Raw genomic sequence first — 24,018 nt, 5'->3', positions numbered from 1 at the left:
AGCAAATCGTAACACTTCTAGAAGGGTCGTGGTGGTGAATTGCATGGCGATTACTGCAACGGTTACATCGATTGCTTGTCTTGTGTTATAGTTCTCCCCGCTACTTGGTGAAGAGGAATGGTGCTCGATACTTTCCAAGTACAAAGTCCAAACGGCACGAGACTTGCGCTTAATTTAATCTTTAAAGCATCGAATAAATTTGCGTGCAGTAATATGTTTATCAATGTCAAATAATACTCTAATATATTTTTAAGAACTTAACAATTTGTCTGGCCTTGACTTTTGTAGTAAGTACCTATTGTGGCCATTTTAACCGCTTGTCATTATGTTTTTGTCATGTGTTTGCTGTTTTTACCTTTTGCTACTCTCCAACCAAGCCCATTGAGATGAATATTATACCTTTATGATCCTCTATATATTAGTTGTGTAAATATGACATAATATTTCAATACACCGAATTACTCATACATGAAAGCAAAAAAAAAAAGTCTCAAATTTTAAGTGTAGTTTAAAACACTGGATGTTTGTCAAAATAATTACTGTTTTTATTAATTTCAACAAAAGTCGTAAATTATTAGGATGTTGCCAAAGTTTCCAGAAATAATCAACACGATATTTTTCTTAATTCGTTTGTTCATAATAAACGCACAGACCGGTTACTTAACAAAAAACAGTCGATAAAAATAGATATAACGATAGCTTATACGTGATATTTTCGATACAAGAAGTTGTGTGGTGACTATATATAATAATAATAATAATAAATGTATAAGGACAGATTGAGCTAGCCGCAAAGTAAGTTCGAGACTTGTTTTATGGAATGCTAACTCAACGATATAATGATGTTTACGGCTATTTGATGATTTAAATACTTTATCATATTACAAGCTAACCTTTTGCTTCTTTAATAGAAAAAGCTATATTGACGTACTACCTAGAAGCGGTTGACAATGTGAACCCAACCTGTTAAAATATTATGTCAATCAGAACTTAATAACTTTCTTATATCCCTTCAACTTTAGAGTAAATTAGGAATCTGGATAATGTGGCCGAGTTATGATGAATTGATCAAGAGAAGTAGTAATTTTCGTTTGTATCATATTAATTTTTTGCAGACATAATTAATCAAGATCCTTGCTTTTTGTGTGTTGCTAATTTTAGATACAAATTAAAACCAGTTTTTTAAACACTATATTTAAAATATTGGTTGGTAGTTTTTGTAGAATATTCAGCATAGCTCCTAATTTTATCTTACTTATAAGTATGAGCACAATCACATTTGAATAGAAATATTGTATATCTGTGGAAATATTGCTAGATAATTTTTCAACTTTTTTTTTAACGGCGCGTAGCAGCTTTTATTTTTTCAAATTATTTAATCAAATATTTTGGCTGTTTTGGCTATATAGTTTTTGTTCAGGTGGAATCTTTAAAGATATATATCTTTATTCGATTGACCTGAAATTTTGTACACACGTTTAGTTTGGATGACAATATATTATTATGATAAGCATGACCTAATGATTTACCCAGGAATGGCTCCCGAGACGAGGGAACTCCCGAACGATTTACTGAACGGACATTATTTTTTTGAATGTTTTGAGATCTCTCTGACAACAATAAAAGCTTGTGTCAAAAATTGGTGGTTTTTTGTAAAAAGACAGATTTCCTTCAGGCTACGCGTAAATGAAGTTTTTGGCATACTTTCTAAAGTCAGACGATCGGTAGGACGACTATATAGTGACGTAACCAGCGTACTATGATATAATGTGGTGACACCGCTATTCGCTTTTCAAGGATTAGGCTTTGAACGGCCATTGACCGGATTTTGATGTTTGTTTCTGTTTCGACGTATGTGGATATATACTTAAGTGATCTTTATGGGTTGAAAGATTTATTTTTATTTTTAATGGTGTTATCGTCAACTGAGTAACTATAAAGATTTCTTGGAATTGGCACAATCTTCTAACTGCAAAGCTTCTTACTAGCCGATAGATATAAGATGGTAATCTAATCCTATCGTAACTAATATTGTAAATGCGAAAGTAAGTTTGTTACCTCTTCACGCTCTATCTATTCAACCAATCTTCTTGAAATTTTGCATACATGTAGTTTGAAGTATGGAGAAGGACATAGAGTACTTTCATCCCGGAAAAATAACTGTTCCCGTGGGAAAATTACGTTGGCGAAGCCCCGGGCAAAAGTTAGTAAGTAATAAATACTGGGGGTTGGAAGTAAAATCGCGGTGCGTTGCTCGTTCAATATTACTGAGAATGTATCTTCTTCTCATAGTGTCGCTTGTCGACGAAGATTGGCTGCTATCATAGCTATGCTATGATGCCTAGTTACTGCATGATTTGCTAAAAGTTACATATCACTTAACGTTATGCTTATCAGGCGGTTATCACAGGTTAATTTTATGTCAACAGTGTAAGAAAAATAGTATGGAAAACAGCAGCCCGAAAGGTGAGTTTTTGATAACACTGTGATAAATCTCACGCGGGTAGATAAACTCAGCCGGCTAAAATCATATTTTTTGTGGTTGCACGTGAATTTCATCATTCTGTTTTTTTACACGACTGCCCATAAATAGAAGTGTTATGTTATGTTTTCATGTTGATTTATTATTTGCGAGTTCGAAACTGTTATATGAGTAAAAGATGAACAAATGACGCCCTGGAAGGAAGGATACAGCAAACATTGCGGATCTTGTATATGTTTTTAAGTTTTAATGACGTTGATATATCAATTTCTGAATCGATTTCGTTTAACTTGATTGGGCTATATCATTGTGAATCGAATTGGATGACGATATTGTCGCGCCATATAAGACTTGCTTGAGGTGGCTCGATATAAATATCCTCCCGATCAGATGAATCAAATTAAACCTAATACCTCCTTGCTTTAATTTCGGGATTCCCATTCTATTCCATTCACCAATTCTAACGCAAGAGCATAACCACAGATTTGTTGTAATACTAGATTTTCAAAAAGAAAATATTCTTATTCATTTAAGTAATTTTTATCATTACAACTAGCGCCCGGCCCCGTCTTCGCACAGGTGCAATATTATGCGTGTTTTATACATTAAAAGCTTCCTCATGAATCTTCTGTCTCTATTTAAAAAATCAGCATCAAAATCCGTTGCGTAGTTTTAAAGATCTAAGCATATATAGGGACATACAGCGGGAAGCGGCTATGTTTTATACTATGTAATGATAATGAAGACGCTATTAGAGTAAGACTTGAATGTTTATCTATATAGGTCCCGCGCTATATAATAAAATATTGACGACCTCGGTGGCGCAGTGGTAAAGTGCTTGCCTCTGAAGCGAGAGATCCCGGGTTCGATCCCCGGTCGGGTCATGATGGAAAATGGTCTTTTTCTGATTGGCCCGGGTCTTGGATGTTTATCTATATTATGTATTTGTTATGAAATATAGGGTCGTTGAGTTAGTATCCCATAACACAAATCTAGAACTTAGCTTGGGGCTAGCTCAATCTGGCCTAATATATTTGTTTAATTTATTGTGTAATAAATTATATTGAGAACTCTGACTTTATTTCTTCTACTCGTTTTATAATTAAAATATAATTAAAATAAAATATCATAGTATTTTTTACTCACTTACGTCAATATTTTCCTCAAATGTTACTTCGGGAAGGGACCTTCAGTTAATGCAAAACAGGAAATAAACTGCTGTATTATTATAACTATTAAACTAGTTTTCTGGTCGAACCTGATCCGCAATTAACATTTTTATGCAGGAAATACACTTGCCGCTTTTTTTAAATGATACATAACAAATGGCATAAAACAAATGTTTCATTTTCTCATCCTCGCCTATTCTTAGTTGCGATCTTTACGCTCCGAAGCTCGAATATCGCATAAAAATTACATTTTTGAAAACTCTTAGGTATATTTTACGACCGACCGTCTGTCTGACGCTAGATGAGAGAGATCTCATCTGAGCATTTTCTAGATCGCTTCCCCAGCCGTTGTGCGTTTAAAGGCCATCTGCCTGACGTCAGCCCTCTTTGGGAATGCTGTTGTTACCCCTCAGCGTATATCTCTTATATGGAGTGGTCCAATTCTAGGGCGGGAACCACATGCCACAAGTTAATATTCTTTGTTTCCATACAATAAAAGTCAGGTCTGGGTAAATTTAAACATGACACACTTGTAACGCCATTGGCTGGGACAATGACACATTACGAGATAAGTGGCTGTCAATGTCGCGTTTTATTGATAAGTCGATCCGTAATGAATCATCCATTGGGGACATGGTTTAATAATGTCTAAAAATTGGTTGCACAAGTCAACACTGATGTTAACTTTAACCTGCGCGCCGTTGACTTGCTGACATGGCGTACTTTGCGTTTTTCTGCGCAGATTAAAGTTGACGTAAAAGTTGCAACGCAACCTAAGTCGCAAATCGTCGATTCTCAGAATATTCAATTCGCACACCTTTTAGTGGAATTCATCGAGATATTTATGTACTAATGCGATAGTTTTATAATTCAATGCTGGAAAATGGAAATAGTCTTTCCTCGTTTATGACATTATGCCGGTTGCACACTATCAATCTGAAAAATAACTTCTTCCATTCTGACCTAACCGGGGATCGAATCTAAGACCTCCATTATACCAGTCCGCCATGACTATAAGCCACAGAGATCGAAAAAAATTATCAACGCAGTCTCACTGCTCACGCTGCGCGTCGTCAACTGTTCAACGCAATATTGCGTGCTATAACCATAACTGCCAACCAACTCCAGTCCATCGACGCAACGTGGCGCGACAGAGCAGTGAGGCCGCGTTAAGAGTTGCAATTGGCCATATTTTTGTTGAAAACAGCAAATTACATAAAAATGTGAAGATTGCTAATCTAATCTAACATAAAAAATCGATAATATAGAAACATATGTCAGTTACAGTCGGATTACCGGTAATAATAAGCTTTTATCTAGTGATATTGAGGATATTGACGATTATAAATGGCGATTCTTTTTAATTATCTTATAAACAATTACTGATGAGTGTGTAATTCAATTTATTGCAAGTGATAAATCAAATTAAAATCGCATGGCCTTTGAAATTCTGTGCATGTTCAAAATTTAAAGAGATTAGTACTATAGGTATTACTAGCGGCCCGTCCCGGCTTCGCTCGGGTAAAAACAAAATAAATTATACCCCTAAACCTTCCTCAGGAATCTATTGGTGAAAACCGCATGAAAATCCGTGCAGTAGTTTTTGAGTTTATCGCGAACAGACAGACGCGGTAGAGGACTGTTTTATAATATGTAAGGATAAGGATGAGGCAGGCTGCCGGCCACATTCCCATGTAAAAAAAATCGTGCATGCATAAGTGTTATACTACCTAATAATACCTAAATTCAAACATAGGCTACTTTTTCCATATTTCTACCCTCAAAAACCAGAAATAACACCTATTTTTGGTTTGTACATAACCGGACATAACAACCGCACCCGATAAGTACACTTTTGCCGCGAGCGGAGTGAGATATGTTTTTAAATAATTAAAAAAACTGCGTGATCTCTTGAACTTCGGCATTGCAACTGATTGCACAATTTCAAAGCATACAAAATGTCTCATAAAAGTGATCGATTTTTATATTAATCTTCACGATGCCGATTTATAAATATAATATTTTTAAAATATTATTGATTTTACTCAAGCTCGTTCGAATTTGAACTGATTTCGAACGTAGAATTAGATAGAATTCGTGTTCAAAGGTCTTTTCGTCCATATGGATAAGATTCAATATAGATAATTGACCGAGCGAGCGAGGTCTACAAACAAATCAACTTGGGGCAAAAATGCATTGTTTGTATGTTTGTAACGCGATAACTTTCGAACCGTTGGTCTGATTTTCATGTAAAAACTCATAAAAATGTATTGTCTTCGCAAGGTCGAGAAGTTCGTGGCGAACGACTAGTAATTTGACAACAACATTTATAACAGAAAGTAAGGTAACGTCTAGAATTTTTCGAAAGATTTTGGTTTGAGATTCCGTGAACTATTAAATCACGATCACACTATTATGGCTATAATCGACAGGTGACCTAGTCTATTTCCCCGGGGATTTCCCCGGATCATAAAACTGTTACAAATAGACAACTTGACAGTTGTATTTACAACTGTCAAGGTGCGCATTTACACGATGCGAGTATGCAATAGCTGGGATCCGATTCTCACGCAATCGAAGTTCACTTCATCAATCCAATTTTTGTCGATATGTACGCTCGATCTTTTTGACTGTGATTTTTTGGAAATGCAGAAACAGTGCTTCTTTCAGAAATAAATGATGATAACTGATGAAGTGAACTTCAATTGTGTGATTGGCCTAGACCGGATTGTTCACAGCTATGGCCAGCCATTGGTTGGACAGCCAGAGTGGCAAAAGAATGAGCATTCGTTCGCCTGATGTAATATCAGCCTTTAGATAGATAGACAGCTGTTTTATCCCGACTGTCCTAGAATTGCAATTCGTAATCTCTGGCCTTGACACCAAGTTATGAGATCACAAATGTCGTATTCTATAAATAAATGCAGTCGCCTCAGTGATGGTATGTCCTGTCGTAAACACATAATTGGCCACGCGGATTTGGTTGAATATTTCTCAAAATTTAAAAATAGTAACAAATAATAATTAACTTTAAAAGTTTAGTGCTTCCAAAGCGAATGTATTGTATGCAAATCAATTATCCGCATGATGTTTGCAGGTTAAAGTAAACTAATAACATTCTAATAATATATTAAAATGTTTGCAAAAAGAAAAAATATTTTTTTTTAAGATAAAAGATTTAGATTTTTTTATTTTCTATACTAAAGAGTTTGACGACATTGGCTATAAAATATGCTCTTATTTAAAAAAGGTTAAAATATGTTTAGCTTAAATCATATTTTAATTCTTTTATGAATAAGAGGGGTAGTCTTTACGTATTCAAAAGTAATATATATCCATCCATAAAGATACCTACCGCTCGGCTCATGATAGCGATGTTCTCAAATTGACAGTCAATTATTCGAACAATGGACCAATCAGACGAAATTACAGCTGTAGTAGTAAACTAAACATGATATTATATGTCTATACTTTGTGCTTATGTGCTCAATACTAGAAAACCACAACATTATACCGATATTTCTAAAGGTATGGGAAATTTGGGTGTTTTGTTAGACTGTGTGAATAAAATTATATTTTTGAGTACAATACATATAATTTATAAACATAAAAAATAGGGATACCTACCTATCTAATTTGTGTACTGTATAAAATTCTATAGCAAATAAAAATTCGAAGGTGGTATGTGAGTAACATTACAAAGTAACATTACAAAACACAAATGTAAACTGAATTTTAAATTATTATTGTAGAAAATTACATAATATGAAATCACTGTGGTATCTAACGCGCGTTGCCTCTGAATTGAATGAATATCTTCACGCCCGTCTCGGGATGTCCTGCCAAAATCAGGATGTCTGTATACAATGATCTTCACCTTGTCATTATTTGTCAGTCAACTGCGAACTGCATGAACTGGCTTCTAAAATATCTGTTTTTGTTAAATCAACCAGCAATGTGTCTTATTCAATACATGCATTCCAACTTGTTGTAGGTACTATCCTCAGGTACTATGATATTCATATATCTATTCCACAATAAATTAAACAGATAGATCTATGCATATACGCATATAAGAGCTATTGTGCTCTTGATCTTGATATGTCCTTCTCTCTCAGCAGTGGCATTTCTTCTCAGCAGTGGTCGTTCCGAAATGCTAGTAATTTGTAGCTTTGGTAAACATCATTTAATTTAAAATATGACGTGAAATAGTGCCTGTGAAGGCCTAATTTCTGAATAAATGATTTGATTTGATTTGATCTCTTCCTCTGTCTACATGGATTTCCTCTTTGCTTTAAGAATATTTTTAAAGAGATCGTGTCGAAAAATTGTGAGGTCTAATTGATTGAAATTCTCGTAGGTGGGAAACATTACGTCACCCGAGAACCATAACCGTCGATTCTAGGAATGCATTTATCAAAACATATCTTTGAACTGCATACGTTGATCGACTCAAAAAGAAAAACTTTCACACGAGGACGTATTATATTATTATGTCGAGGTTTGGCCGTAAAATATACTTAATTATACTTATATTTGTAGTGGTTGGTTCCGTCGTAAAATAGAACTACACCCTCTATATCCTGCCGTGGATGTTTTCGAAACGACTAAGGGACACAATTTTGTCGGCTGTCAAGCAACAATAGCATTCACAAGACCTCCAGAACGATAGATCTATTTTCCCGATCAGACTTTTCCAGTACATAGGAGGGTTGACATCATTTGGCCGGTTTGAATGTTCATATTTTGTACAAATATGTTTATATAAAGCTTCTTTCATTGACAGTGAAACATTTCCTTCTCCAGATTCGAGCTCCGGCGCACCCTGATTGTGTGGAACAGTATGCTGGCCGCGTTCAGCATCATGGGCGCCTGTCGGACGCTGCCAGAGTTCATCCACGTGCTGCGCAACTATGGGATCTCACACTCCATCTGTGTGCCAAGGTCAGTCTATCAGAATACATAGATCTATTAGGCAGCAAACGTTAACGATTCTTTATTAACAATCTTTTACATTTTACAATAAATCTTACGTCTACTTTATCGTCCGTATAAACGTCCCACTGCTGGGGCACAGCCTTCCTTATGGATGGATAAAAAGTATGGGCCGTGACCCATCACACAGTCCCTATTCGATTTCGCGAGTTAGTGGCCGCTCAAGTATTACGTAAGCAGATTTATTACAATTATTTACCCCGCCATACCCCTCCCCCCATGCTTACGTAAACATTTTTCAATTAATGTATTGTTTTTTTAATATTATAATTTTAGAAATAACAAAATAAATTTAGGATAAAGATTAGATTTTACTGATACGCTATTCCACATAGAGTAAGGGACAAAAATATGATAATCTTGCGTACTTGTATGAGATTTTTTAAAACTTTCAAACAATTTTTGGTATAACTTGGATATTTGTCTATTTGAAACGACATCTTATTTAAACATTAAACTTTGGGTTATAGAATCAACGGTAACACAAATGTTAACTTGCTTTGTTATGCTTACATCTACTCGCTATAGTAACCGAACGGAATAATACATTGACAGAGGAAATTTAGACAAGTGAATAGCGCGCGATAATTCCCCGAAAATGCGTTTCGTTTTAAAGCAAAGAATTGTCTTTGCTTGACGGAACGCATTTTCGGGGATTCCCGCCAATAATGCATACGTTTAGGCACTCGCTTTAGAACCAAGAAGGGGAATTATCACTTGTCTAAATTTCCTCTGTCAGTGTATTATTCCGTTTGGATACTATAGCGAGTATCTCCGAGTAGCGAGTAATGGCAACCCTCACATTGGTGAGGGTTGCCATTCGTGTAAAAAAGTAAATAACTACCGATGACGTAATCATCATCTAGCCCCTTTGTTTATTTTGGATGACATGGGGGGTACCCCATGTCATGAACGGCCCCTTAGTACATGGTAAATAACAACAAGTACATAATAAATCGAATATATATATATATATGTCACGACATAGCACAGTCATAGAAAAGATCAAACTGTTTGAATATACGCCTTTGCCTCGAGTAATTTCCTGACACCAGTCGCGGTAACCGCTGACCCCATCTACGCGTCGTCTTCGTCACTCGCAATTTTCTTGACCAGCGCCTTGAAGATAATTACTGATATTATAGTAAATCTAGGTTGAAATAGTAGTATAAATTACATTGTGACCAATGATCGAGATCAATTACAATTCAAGGAACTAAATAATTCAATATAGGTACTAGTTTTAAATGTGTATTTGGCGATAAATATAAAATTGAGTTTACCTAGATCTGATAGAGTCCTAAGTAATAATTTTATAAATATTTTTTTACAATATAAAGCTATAATTTATAGAAAGAATTTAAGTTGATACTCTTTTAAAAATCCTGGTTAAATAAGGATTTAACTCGGCTAAGGAGCCGAGTGGCCGAAATTTCAACTTAATTTACTTGCGAGAGAACCTTTTATCAGATCAAGTTTCTTAAGATGAAAGCTTCTTGGCAAATTAAATTTTTTTAAAATAAGTGTTTTTGCGTACTCGGAATTAATGGTAGTCCACTCAAAGCGCCTATTTTAATATTTCTGATTTCAACTGCCTTTTCTATTCTGATCAGTGAAGTTAATTATATATTGACGTCAAAGCTAAAGATTAATACGATTTAAAATTGTTACCTATTCTATTTAAAAATGACTTGATTTTAGAGCACTTTCATACACTAATATTTTTTTTATTATTACAACGTATTTTTAGTAGATTATGTATGGTATTCAATATAAACGACCTACTTAAAATCGTTGTGATAAAAATACTTTTCTATAACGATAATAATCGATAAGTCGATCACATAAATCCGTGGTTTCTGAAGACTCAAACGATACAGTTCATTATGGGCGCGACTTTTTCTATAAGTTGAACAATTCACACGAACAAATCGCATTGTTTCTCACAATATCTCGCTTAGCAGAAAGCGGCGCTTTTACTTACGTTTTCCACATTCTGAAAAAGTGGTGCGAACGCAAACATGTCACAGGTTGATTGACATTTGCCATCCTAACTAATATTATAAATGCGAAAGTAAGTTTGTTATCTCTTCTCGCTCTATCCACTCAACCAATCTTCTTGAAATTTTACATACGTGTAGTTTGAATTATGGAAATGGACATAGGATAACTTTCATCCCCGAAAATTAACGCGGGCGAAGCCGCGGGCAAAAGCCAGTTTAATATAAATCATTGAAGTAGTCTGTCATAATCCATGGAATATTATTGTTATTAATCAACTACATTCTCCTAGTTAATATCGCAGTAATTTTGATACGTAGGAAAAAAGTTAGGTTTGACACCCGACAAACAAAGAAGTGTTATGGGTTTGGCTTATCTGTAGATGTGACTATCAAACGAATAAACATGGTGGTAAGGATCAATTTTTTTTTTCAAACTTGATTTATTACCATGTTTCAATGTCGAAGATTATTTATATTTAATTAACATTGTACATATACTCTTTATTGTTCGATTTCGTTTAGAAAATTAAGGAAAAAATGTTAAAGCTGCCAAGTTACATGCAGCTAAGTGAAACTTCACTTATTTTTGCATTTGCAGTCGGACATGTTTATGCTGAGAGCACATTTATATTAATAAATATTCTATTCACGGCCTTATTAATATTCGTTTAGAAAGCAGCGCAATGAGTCAATAACTCGTGCTAACCAGTGTTGTAATTAGTTGTCATTAAAGTGAAACATATTCTATACAAAATATATATATCTTTAATTAGCCGTTAGTTTCTAATTAGCCCATTCTTAAGCACTGAGTAGTTAAATGTACTTTTGAATAAATGTTGCTACAAAAGTTACAAAGTTACAAGCTATGCGATTTTATTCAAGTCACCTAAAGTCAGCTGACAGCCTTTTAACGACTACCCACCGTGACGTACTTAGCGTTAAACTACTTTATTATTGTTATAGTATGATCACGTTTACTCAAATATCATTGTCACGTAGGTATTCAATATATTCAAATCAAACGTGTCAAATATATATTGTAGGTTGTATGGGAAGTTGCATAAGTCGATTGTTGTGAGCGAACTCGCTTGTGTGATTCTGATAACGAATATCGATGTAGATTGGTTAAGTATCGATAAAACAGGAATGTGGTGATGTCGATTTTAGAGTTTGGATTTGTGGGTCTCTATGTAATTTATATTGCTTTGAGAGCGTACAGTATAAATTACGTAGAGAGTACGTACGTTTTATACCGAAAACAGCTATTTACACCATTTTCGTGGTAAAAATCGAGAAATCAAATTACTAATCGTTTCTTTACTACTCGATATAATCATATTGTTAGTATAAGAGCTAGCTTTCAGCCCTACCATTAATATTTGACTAAGATCTAGAACATTACACTTGTCATAATTTTTCAAATTAAGTTTTTAACATTACATTCTGTAAAGATGGGTTGCGTTTCACTTTTCAATAATGATATGTTTATTTAATAAAACCCATTATGAACTTCTGGCATAACAAGTGAGGTCAACAAAATGTGTATTTTTGTACAGAATTTTAGCGTTCAAATTGAAACGTCAAACAAATGTATAATTTTCTCAGACGCATGTCCAGTCGGTCTAATAATATCCTAATTGTTTTGTAAATGGCAGTACTATGGTGTATCCGCCTCTTTATTAACAAATACAATTATCACATTATTACTCATATAAGTCCTATGTCATTTATGATAAAATTAGTCACAACGAAGGAGACGCAAATAGATGTTTTTTGATTTCGCGAACATGTGATATCGCATTGTACATTATGTAGGTAGGTAATATTTTAATCAAATCTGTATCTATTCATATAAGCTTATTGTAATTGTACTCTAAAGGTAATAAAACTTAACAATAATGTAATCTTGGATAATGTGCCTTTCTAATGATGAATTTTTTGAAATCGGTTTAGTAGTTTCGGAGATTACCCGCCTCAAACATACATTAACATACAAACATACAATTCACAAACGCTTACCTCTTTATAATAATAGTATAGATAGTTATACGGAATAACCACTAGTATTCTGGCACAGGTCCAAAAGGGTCGCCTTTGACTGCGTCAGCACGACTGCCCATAGAGTGGCTCATTCTTGAGAAGGGTCTCCATTCACTACTGGAGGAAATTCATGACTCGAGCCGCTACACTTGGTCTACTGCTTATTCAAATCTTTTTCAGGGTCTCGTACCCCAAACGGTAAAAACGGAACCTTTTTTTTTCAAAAACGCGTATACCTGTATTCAGTTGAAATGTATATCAAACTTTTGAGATGTGGGGTAATGGCGAGACGGCCCCAAAATTGACCCAGAAGCGGGACGTCCCGGAAAATCCGGGACGGTTGGCAAGCCTACCTGCAAGCTCGTTTGCCCACTGTATTACAAAAAAAAACAATTCTACGTCTTATAAGATAGTCCCTATTGAACAATTTCTATGTCAAATGCTCTTTTGGAAGTTTCTCTACATTTATATATAAAAAAATCCATGAAAAATCGATACATTAATTTTTCCATTTTATATGAAAATTTCCATGAAAATCGATAAATAAAAGTTTCCGTCCAAATCCTCCGGTAAAGTGATATTTTCATACAATTTCCATATTTTTAATGCTAATTTTCCAGGGTTGTTATCTAATGGTTCAGAAAGGGAAGGGAAACCATTGAGACATAAATTAGCTCATAGGCACCCGATAATATCGCATCCTTTATCAATGAAAACTGATTATTGTTGATCAGTGATTTATTTCGGGAAACTCAATTAAAATTACATACATATACTTCTTACAAGAAGTAACACCTGAGTGTAAACAAATAAATGTTTGATGTCAACCATGGTTCCTGCGTCAGAGGCCAGTTCATAGTAAATTGGCTTTAAAATACATAAAATTGTCTTTACATTTACGTCAACGGTAGTAATAGTTATTTAATTTCAAGCAACTCCGTGTTGAAGCTAACTGTTTGTATGGCCATTTCATTTGCATTTTCATGATGGGCATATGCTCTTAGACCTTCATTTTATATATTTACTTTGCGCAGTATACACAGTATTATTACATACTTAAAACATTATGACGTAAGTGTGTTTTAGTATAGAAGAAAAAATTTAATCGGCAATCAAGTCAAAAAGGACTCTTTTTAATTGTGTCAAAAAGAAAAAAAAAATTGAGGCTTGTATAACAGAGGCACAAGTGACGTCACAAATGTTGGAGTCTTAAAGCGTTTTAATTATACCTTAATGAGAACTAGTAAAGTACAGAATATTATTATAAACTTTATCAATTAATGTTACATTTGATTATTCTGTTTCATCGTGTGAATACACTTTATTTTATATACAAGCAACTAACATATTTTTATGCCTTCTCCCTTGGTGATCATTTTGGTTCCTACACAATTCAAACTCGTTTACAGTACGTGTATCAATGTACTGTAAACGAGTTAGTTTGAATTGTCCAAGTTACCCACCGTTTTAAAACAAGTTATTTGTTATGTACAATCCAACACATTTTCCTGCTACTTATTATCTCGCTATACCACAGTGAATAAATTTTCTAAATTGGCTAAACTAGAATCTATTTACAAATGTATGCAGAGTCATCATTCCGTAAAGAATTCTCGGTTTGTTTGAGTATGCATATATAGTTGTTCACTCGGAATTTTGCCTGATGTTGTCAGATCCTTAATCTGACATTAGACTGTACTTAGTACTAAAGCCTCTTTGTGTTGAAGTTTTTTCGTGGATCATAGAATAATAGTAATCACAAATTCTCCAGTATCGCGATTGTTATCTCGCCTCTTCTCAAATACGATTATCGATTATGGGTACGGTCGAGAGCTAATGTCCAATGTCAATGTCAGCTTTTTAGGGAACGGGGCATTCAAATGGCACCCGCTATTGCTTTTGCTACCAATTGGATATACTTACCTTTATCAATTTCTTTTATAGCGCATTTTCTCAAATAACTGGATAATTACGTACATGTTTTTTATCCAGCGAGATTCAGATAGACCAAATTTTAAAATAGCGAATTTTGAAAACCCAAATGCATAGTTTATATTCATAAGTTCGCTCTGGCCATGTGGCCCGACTTCCTTTAAACATTTTTTGTTGATATACACATATCTGATAAGCGATGTAAGAGTAAATTGTAAGGTTAGTGAATTTGTCATCCTCACACGCATGCAGTCAGTTACAATCGGGACTTTAATGCCGTGAAACCTAAGGAAAAATAAACCTTACAATTTTGAACATTTGGCTACGAATTTACGACCAATATCGCCCACCTGAAGTTAACCCTCATTGAAAATGTTATTGTTGCCTATCAACACTCAAGGATATGTATCGCTTAGTCGTAGACATCCACAGGAGTGTATGGAGTGTATATTATTTGTCAGCAAAACTATTCACGAACAAAGCCGAGGGACAAATGTGACATAAATTCTTAGTGGCGGTCAAAATATCACGGTCAATGCCAAGTTTTCGGAACGACCAGCTGGCGGCAATTTTGCTCCGTTTTAATAATTCACGAACGCATCGTCTGCAAGTGCCAGCTGCTGTTGGGTCATAAGTTTTAGTTAGGGAGTTTCTCGAACCGGTTGCAGATGACATTTTGCCCCAAAGATTCTATGTACATAATACAATTTCGATATTCATTGTATATGTTATTATCCGCAAATAGTAATGCCGGCTACACACTATCGACAAACAGCCCGTCATGGATCGGTTTCCACATACATTGATTGGTTTTTCATTGCTGTAAAAAAGCTCGTATAAAAACTACGAAATGTAATGTCCTTTAACTTCGGCATTTGTCAGAGTTCACCGATATTATGTTAGAGACACGAAACACAAAATTCGATCGAAAAGATCTTTAGTTTGTTTAAATAATATAAGATTTCCTTTCCTAGAAAATGCTTTAATTAATGATATAGAGAGTACATTGAAAGATTGCTGTTATGATCTTATGATTGCAGCTTATTAACACGTCTAGAACAATGTTAGTAATAGATAGCCGCAGGTTATATAATAGGTTCTGTGCTAATTGTCTACTTAGGGTTGCTAACTTCATACACAGTACACACAGTCAGCGTTACCAGACTTTTTTGGGCAAAACGGGATTTTAAAACCTAATGAGAGAAAATGAAAACGAGATGTTGTTGCTCTTTTTTCTCTATTATATCAATTCAATAAACTTAATAAGTGAATAATACAGTGAAAGTGAGTTAAAACACTTTAGCGCCGTAATCACAGTGCGTTCGGGAATGTATCTCGATCCGCGAATCCGCGGCAACCTTAAAATGAGATGAAACAATCATAATATATTACAATTATAACATTGCATAAAAAACAATAGCACCTAACAATGGACACATTAATTCAAGGTGTCTATTAAGGTAATGTAAAACTTCGCGCTAAAGAAAAAGTCATCCACAATAATAGAAATGAATTGCTGTTATTATTTAAATTAGTCGATGATGATGATCTAACATGTAACAATGATTTTCCCACAATCTAAGCTAAGTATAATATAGTGTAATATTTATATATTTTTTACCGTTTTACATATCTCACGTACTTCATTCCGTGTCTCGACTTTTGTCTCTTTTTCTCCAACCACGTAAAACAGTACCCATTCCATACACTCCATCTCTCCTCCATCTCCTACTCTCTGCTGAGTCGAGCCAAATCGTAGCATAAAAAAAATTATATCGCATTATGCTAAAGCGAAAATTATCATAATATTGTTATCCATATGGATTATGAATCCAATAAATTACAATATTTCCAATTACTTGTCATTCATTGATTAAAATATTAATGTAATTAGATTAGATGGGAAATTATGGAATGGAATTGTTTTCAAACATATCTATTACTAGCTGCGCCCCGAGGTTTCGCTCCCATGGGAATTTCGGAATAAAAAGTATTCTATGCGTTACCAGGTTATATACTATATTATACTCACACACATATACATTCTCACAAACTTTCGCATTTATAATGTTAATAGGATTTGATAGCTATAAATATTACTATCACCATTATCGCTATTAATATACAGCACGAACGGTAATGACCGCAAGAATAATTATAAATATATTTAAAGAAGACTTGAGGTCAGACTCCGAAACATCTAGAGATTTCCGTGACGTCAAAGGAGGTTCCGTTCAAGGACCTTTTGTATAAACGAGTTACTCAAGTCAGATTGCTTTGTTTTGTGTGAATGTCTGTACAAAAATACGGATATACCGCGTGGAGGTCCCACTCGAGTAAATAATATGTGGGCAAAATACGTACATGTGTTTTATAAGGCGCGGATTAGAGTAATAGAAGTACTGGATTGAAATGGATGTCTTGTTTGAAGAGAGAATACCTACTCAACAATGGCAGAAAAGGAGTGAAAAGATTTAATGTTTTTTTTTTTACTTTTCAAGTAAGAAAGTCTCTTGATAGGTACCCAATATTGAAAAATATTTAAAGTAATTAATGTTTTTTTATCAATTAGTAAGTTTGTTTTCCAAATAAAATATAAATATTTAGCACTTTATTTTCCATAGATTTGAAAGGCACATTATTTTAAGTTCTGAATTGGAATCAAGAAAATATTTTAGTTGTTCTCCACGAGAGGTTCAATGCCAAGCTCAACTCAAATAAAACGCGGATGTGTATGTTTGTAGGTACATGTAAACATGCCAAAATGTTCGTCAACATGAAACTTGTTGGTTCTGTATTAGCACTTTGGTTCCGGTACCTACAGATTTAAGAAGGCTACCGGTATAGATTTGCTTTGCTTTTCGCATCGCTCGTAGGGATCCGTGCCATATATTGCTTTGAATTTTGTAACAAGCACTTTGAATTTACTACTTTAGTAAATTCAGTACACAATAAATTGTACAATTAATACTAACAGTATAGTGAAAATTTTAATGGTAGTGAAGATCGAGAGTTATAGATATTAAAGATATATGAGTCTTTATGAGTCTTTCTCGCAAAAACAAAAATAATTTTGCATAGACGACAGCAAGTACGGCGATGGAATGTATGACGCCATAATATTCATATAACCCTCTGTCTTGTATGGAAATTTAAACGTAGCTTGAAAAATAAGGATACAATTCGAAAGTCAATTATTATTTCTCGAACTAGGTATTTACGATAAAATAAAGTTTAGTCAACATCCGAAAATCTTTACATTGCAATTAAAGCAAGTACAAAGTCACGCTACATATATTCAGTTTTATGTTATTTTGTTTCGGTTCCGTACACAAGTAGATCGCGCATTTATCTTATTAAAATACTCAGAATTTGGCATATAGCTCATAGTCATAATCGTTGCGTCACTCAATCGAGTTGAATAAAATATCGAAACCGGAACGCGTATCCGAAACGCGGCTAATGTCCGTGATCTCGATGAGAGAAAACAATCGATTTTGCGTCTAACCGATTAGGTTTTCTTCGATTTCTAATAAGCCTGTTATGTCACCGTGACCATATCGAGTGGGCTTTCTTGTAAGGCCTTTCCTTGCAAGTGTTACATTATTTATGATAGGGACGTCTAGCCGTATGTCGTAAATGTTAGTACATTCGGTGTTATATCACTATGGGTACCTGTTTTTACTTTACCGGGTTGAGTAATATTACCGTATATAATTCTTTCGAGAAGGAATAATCTCGGTGATCTATAAGATAGATAGCTCGATAAATTCGTTGTTAGGTGTCATCTACTTCATGTTTTATAATAATTTGAATATTCTGTGTTATACATAAGTAATGTGAAAGGCTGACCTGTCGTATTGGAATATGTTTTCTGTAATAGTAGGTTAAGTTTGGGCAAATAAATAAATAAATTTTCACGTCAACTAGTCTGGCTGGACGTATCTTTGTGGACGTGTCATTTACCTTTTGGAGGCAATTTATTATTACATTACATTATTTCCTGCTTACCTTAAGACAATGTCATCGGACCACCTGGGTGCATGTCCATGACCAAGTAGACCATACCACCTGGGTGCATATCCATGACCAAGTAGACCATGAAATTGAAAATTTCATGTTTTATTCGGTAATTATTAACATTCATTTGTTTATTCATTAGCGACCCGACAAGTAAACTCTCATCGAATAGCTTTTTGTTTCCCACCCGAGGCTCTGTCCACACCGTAAGGGCCAGACGTGACCTGTATGTATGTTTGTATGTCAATGGGTCCGATGCAGGCCACGTCTAGTGTCGTCAGAGAGGACGCATTTCCAAATTGCGCAACACACCACTTTCTACTCAATACTGGTCAGTCAACGTCATTTGACGCAATTTCTCAGAATCTCGTGTTTGCAGATAAACAGAGTTAAATGCGCATAATAGCATTTGTTGATGAAACTTTGAGATTGCATTGTAAATACATACGAGAATTCAGCCCAGTGAGGTTCGCAGAAGTAAACATTAATGCGTGCTCTAAAGTCAAAATCAATCCTACTAATCACAGTAATAAATCTGTACTACTTAATATTACAAACGCGAAAGTTTGTGATGATGTATGTGTAAATTTGGTACACTTTGGTACACTTGGTTTGGTAGATTAATAACATGGAATAGGGTAATTTTTATCCCGAAATTCACGCGGGTGCGATGCCCCGTGTCACAGCTAGTCTTCAATATTTTAACATTTAAATTTAATTTGTATGATCGTACCACATAAATGAATTTCCTTTCTTTAAATGTTATTTATGGTTTTACCTGAGCAAAGCCGGAACGAGCCGTTGGTATATACGACCCGTATAAAAAATAAATGATAAATTATTCACCTAAACCGTACAAAAATCCGTCCGATTGTTAAGTTTGTCGCGTTCATACAGACAGACGCGATATGGGGACTTCTTTATATAATAATGTAAAGACTTAAGAAAATGATCAAAGTTTGGAGTGGATTGTAGGAAAACCAACAATCAATTAACCGGTTTGCTTGTTAGGCGACGTTCATAAAAACTGGTTTGATTTAGTTACAACCACTTGTCAACAGAAAACCTACTACGAAACACGCTACTAACGTCCACATGCTGTCTCTTTTTGCCATATCGTGTACGCATCTTGTAAAAGAATGAGTGAACGTGTGGACGCAATGACGTTACGTGTTTAATGTTTCATGGTAGCCCGAGTTCTGGTTTATGACTGAAGTGATAGTAATAATCTTCTACTAGACCTAGAATATTCTCATGCCATAGCTTCTAGTGGATTTAACAACGTTACTATGAGAAATAAGTGAAGCTGGCGGAATAAGTGCTTTCAATTTTATATCGTCACGAGCTAACGATAGTGCATCGATAAAACTGATATAGTCTTTAAATGTAACTACCACGTTTCCTACATAATGGTTGGCATATGGTTTGCTTATTATATCCTATTCTACTAATATTATAAATGCGAAAGTTTGTGGGCATGTACCTATGTGTGTACGTTTGTTACTCGTTTACGCAAAATCTCTGTTTCTTGGTATCCCCTCTTCTTCTCCTTCATATTCAACGTATTTTTTTATCTGAATGTCGGTCGTCTCTCATCATACGCCCATACCATATCAACCTATTCGGCGACACCTCCAAACTTCCTCTCATAAACATTACTTATCCTATTCATTCTACATCTATGGCTTCGTATGCCAGCCTGTATCTCGGTTTAATTATATTGTGAGCAATTGTTAACTGTATGCCGGTGTGTCCTCGATGTCAACTAGTTTGCAAATCGCGTGGATTTCCGAACGGACCGGTTCGGGAAATTGACGGTCTTGGTCCAAGAGCCAATACCGTCGTGACCAACGTGAATGACGCACGAATCCACATCAACATGTCCAGATTTATCGCAAATTCGACTTTATCACCAGTGGTATAGGGGCGGGTAACGTGACACGCAATAATACGATCACCTGTGCCTCAGTTTGGTTAATGATGAAAACGAGTATTTTCTAAAATTAATTCTGTCGACCCCATGTCAAGTTTTCCCTGCATGGGTCTTTATGACGCGGCAAAGAGGCGAATTTTCAATTATTGGTAGGTTGATATACTGTTGTTGTGACTGTACAAGCTTTTGTCGTACTAATAGTCCAATCCAAAATATCCTTATTAATTAAATATTAGTAGTGTCCAGCTGAATAAGCTGAGTTACGGGCGGCGGAAGCAACCGGAATAACGGTCAGATCTGAAAGACCATTCTATTCATCTCCTTCCACCCCTTAGAATATAGACGTAATACTGTGTTATATTTTGCAATAGGACATCACAAAAAGTCCTGCTCACAATCGTGTAAATATTATATAAATGGAAATGAAATGTTTAAAGACATAATTTCAGAATCGTTGTTGTAAGCCTGATTATACATACTCATAGTTGATATATTATTTGAAAACTAATTAGCGCGCATTGCACTGATTGCGGTCAGTTACCTACAGCCCAAATACAATAACACTTCTAATGTTGATTTGTCTATAACTTTTGCGATACTATATAAATATTTGTGCAATCAATATCCTGTTGCGTGTTTATATATTATGACATAATTCATTACGGAATATTTGTGTTTTTTATTTTCTTCAATAATATTTGAAAGATAAAAATTGTTAATAATATTAAATATTAAATTAATTAGTAATAAATAATATATAAAAAAAATATTGTCATTAGAATCAATAACAATGCAATCGTTGTTATTGTTAGTGATAGTACACTACTAGATAATGCACAGAACAACATGTTTCCTGTAGGTTTAGCTAAGGACAATAAGAATCAAAGAGGTTTTTGCACGCGATCCATTGTTTGAAAACAATATGGCAAAGCACAATATGGTGACAGCCGGCGTGACGATCCGTGGGACATTGTAAAGTCACAAAATTATTCGATTATTAAAAAAAATGTTTATTCAATTTTGAAAAAAAATCTTTAAACGTTTTTTTTTGACACGCCAGGTCGAAGTTCACAACTGCGTGGAACATTGTGTTGTGTTTTACGTCAAAGAGATAAAAACATTCAAAAACATAACATAACGCATGTAATTAAAAAAAAAAAAATATTCGTAACATACTTATGAATATATTTTCAACAATGCCTTCATTGTTGAAAATTAAGTCCTTTTCTTTACATATTAAAAATCAAAAACGTCTGTCTGTTTTAGATGAACTCAAAAACTAGTGCACAGACTATCGGTTTTCACCAATAGGTAGTTAGATTTATAAGGAAGGTTTAGATGTACAATTTATTATGTTTTTACCCGAGCGAAGCCGGGACGGGCTACTTGTAAATAAATAAATAAAAGTTGTATTTAATTTTATTTTGTAATTAGAAGTTTAACATATAAAAATTTATACGGGAAATGTGCGATAGACAAATAAAATATACATACTTATAAAAGATGTAAGTAAACAATTTAACTATCACGGATCACGACGCGATCGTTGGCAAGCTGTCAGAGGGGTTTTTTCTGAATATGTGATTGGGGATTTTAATACATTTTTTATATTACGATTGAGGTAAATTCTCAAATTTTTAACTTAACCATTTAGATATGACGAAGTCTAGTAGTTTTCTCCATCTAAACAAATTAAAATTACATTGATTGTCATATTAAAGCGATATTTCTACCTTCCAGCTTCATCGAGCAAGACAAAGTGTCCGGCTTCTGGACATGGATGTTCGTGCTGTCGAAGCTGCCCGAGCTCGGCGACACAGTGTTCATAGTGTTGCGCAAGAAGCCGCTGATATTCCTCCACTGGTACCACCACATCACCGTGCTGTTGTACACCTGGTACTCCTTCACTGAGTACACTTCCTCCGCGCGCTGGTTCGTCGTTATGAACTATTGTGTTCACAGGTAAGTCTGCTTTTTAAAAAATGTATTTATTCATCACAACAAGCTTCGTTAAATAAAGTCAGCAAACATAAATAAATAAAATCCAAAAACATATACCCTATTAATCGTTAAAGTAATGGTTAAGACGCCCGCCTGTGGATGGAAAGGTCCCAGGTTCGAATCCTACCCGTGCCACATGAGTTTGTATACCAATCTGACTCATGTATACTAGTTTTCATCGTCCACCACTTGCTTCCGGTGAAGGAAAACATCGTGAGGGAACCTGCACACTGGTTGATTCTTATTAACTTGTGTGTGAAATGAAGAAGGCAATGGCAAACCACTCCATTAATAATGCCAAGAAAGTTGTTGTGCGTGTTTCATTCCACGTAACAACCACGACCCTCAGCCATGAGGAATACGACTATGAAGAAGAATTAATCTATAAGTCGAAGAGATTAATCCCCGAGATCACCCCGTATCGTACCGGGCGCAATAGTACCCATTATGCTTGCAGAGTTTCCCCTTTGGAATGCTATAGAAATCCTTTGAGCCAGATACGACACTGAGCAGTTATCCTTAGTCGACTCGGCAATACGACGGCCCAACTCCCCAAAGAAAGTTTTGGCCTCAGTACACCAGGCACCCGTGGTCTCAAATAAAAGCGGCACAAAAATATAGGCCGATTAAAAGGCAGACATATGTATGACATGTAGTCTGCTTTTAAGAGTTTTGTGATTCTGACTCTCTAGCGAGTTAACTTGGTAACTCTGTTCAATAAAACGTTAGTGTGAGATTACAAAGGCAGTTACAAGTTTTATTTTTCTTTTCTTGGCTGTCTTAGATGTCTAAAAATGTGGCACAAACTGTATTGAATTGAATGTGTTAGCTAGTTTGGTGGTGTGAAGAGTAACGATGATATAAATAGATTGCAATGGCCTAATATGGACCAATCATGGTAAATCTGATATTAAATATTTGCGAATATAAATGTGGTAATCAAAGGGTTGTCTACCACGTGTGAAGTTTTAAACAAGTATGCAAGAGATTTTTACGATCATTAGAACGTTGCTGCGAGCTGATAAAATGCATTGAAATGTAGAAATTTTTATTTGAACTTCCATTTTACTTTTTTATTGCCACTTTACTCAATATTGAACTAAATCGAAACATTTTTATTACACTTTAAGACTTTTATATGCACAAAGAGTCATATAAATATGTTTGCGTAACATGACCTATTTGTGATGCTCCTGTATTCCCCACATCCAGATATAGAACGGTCATAATATCTATCGGGGAATGCTTGAAGATCCATCTTGCGATGGCTTATTGGATTTCATTATTGAGATCAGAGAGCATGAAATGTTCATTTTGTTATTGCAGTCGATCTATATCATTCTATTAAAGCTTATGTTGATGTTCATACCGGGATTAAAATAATGTGACAGTTGTGTGTAAATTCTTAGCTTTTTCATACAAGATTTTCTGCGAAATAGTTAA

The 24,018-nt window shown here is 34.9% G+C and overlaps 1 protein-coding gene across 1 annotated transcript in view; it reads left to right on the top strand.

Annotated features, from left to right (window-relative positions):
* Positions 1-24,018, top strand: part of Baldspot (baldspot) — a 36,122-nt gene that overhangs the window by 6,000 nt on the left and 6,104 nt on the right. The window contains exons 2-3 of the mRNA XM_053746235.2: positions 8,458-8,595; positions 22,315-22,536. Of these exons, the coding sequence (XP_053602210.1) occupies positions 8,458-8,595; positions 22,315-22,536 (360 nt within the window). The remainder of the gene's footprint in view (positions 1-8,457; positions 8,596-22,314; positions 22,537-24,018) is intronic.

The sequence above is a fragment of the Plodia interpunctella genome, chromosome 6, assembly GCF_027563975.2.
Source record: "Plodia interpunctella isolate USDA-ARS_2022_Savannah chromosome 6, ilPloInte3.2, whole genome shotgun sequence".
Classification (NCBI taxonomy): domain Eukaryota; kingdom Metazoa; phylum Arthropoda; class Insecta; order Lepidoptera; family Pyralidae; genus Plodia; species Plodia interpunctella.
Note: the sequence above shows the minus strand (reverse complement) of the source record. Positions and strands in the feature narration are given on the sequence as shown.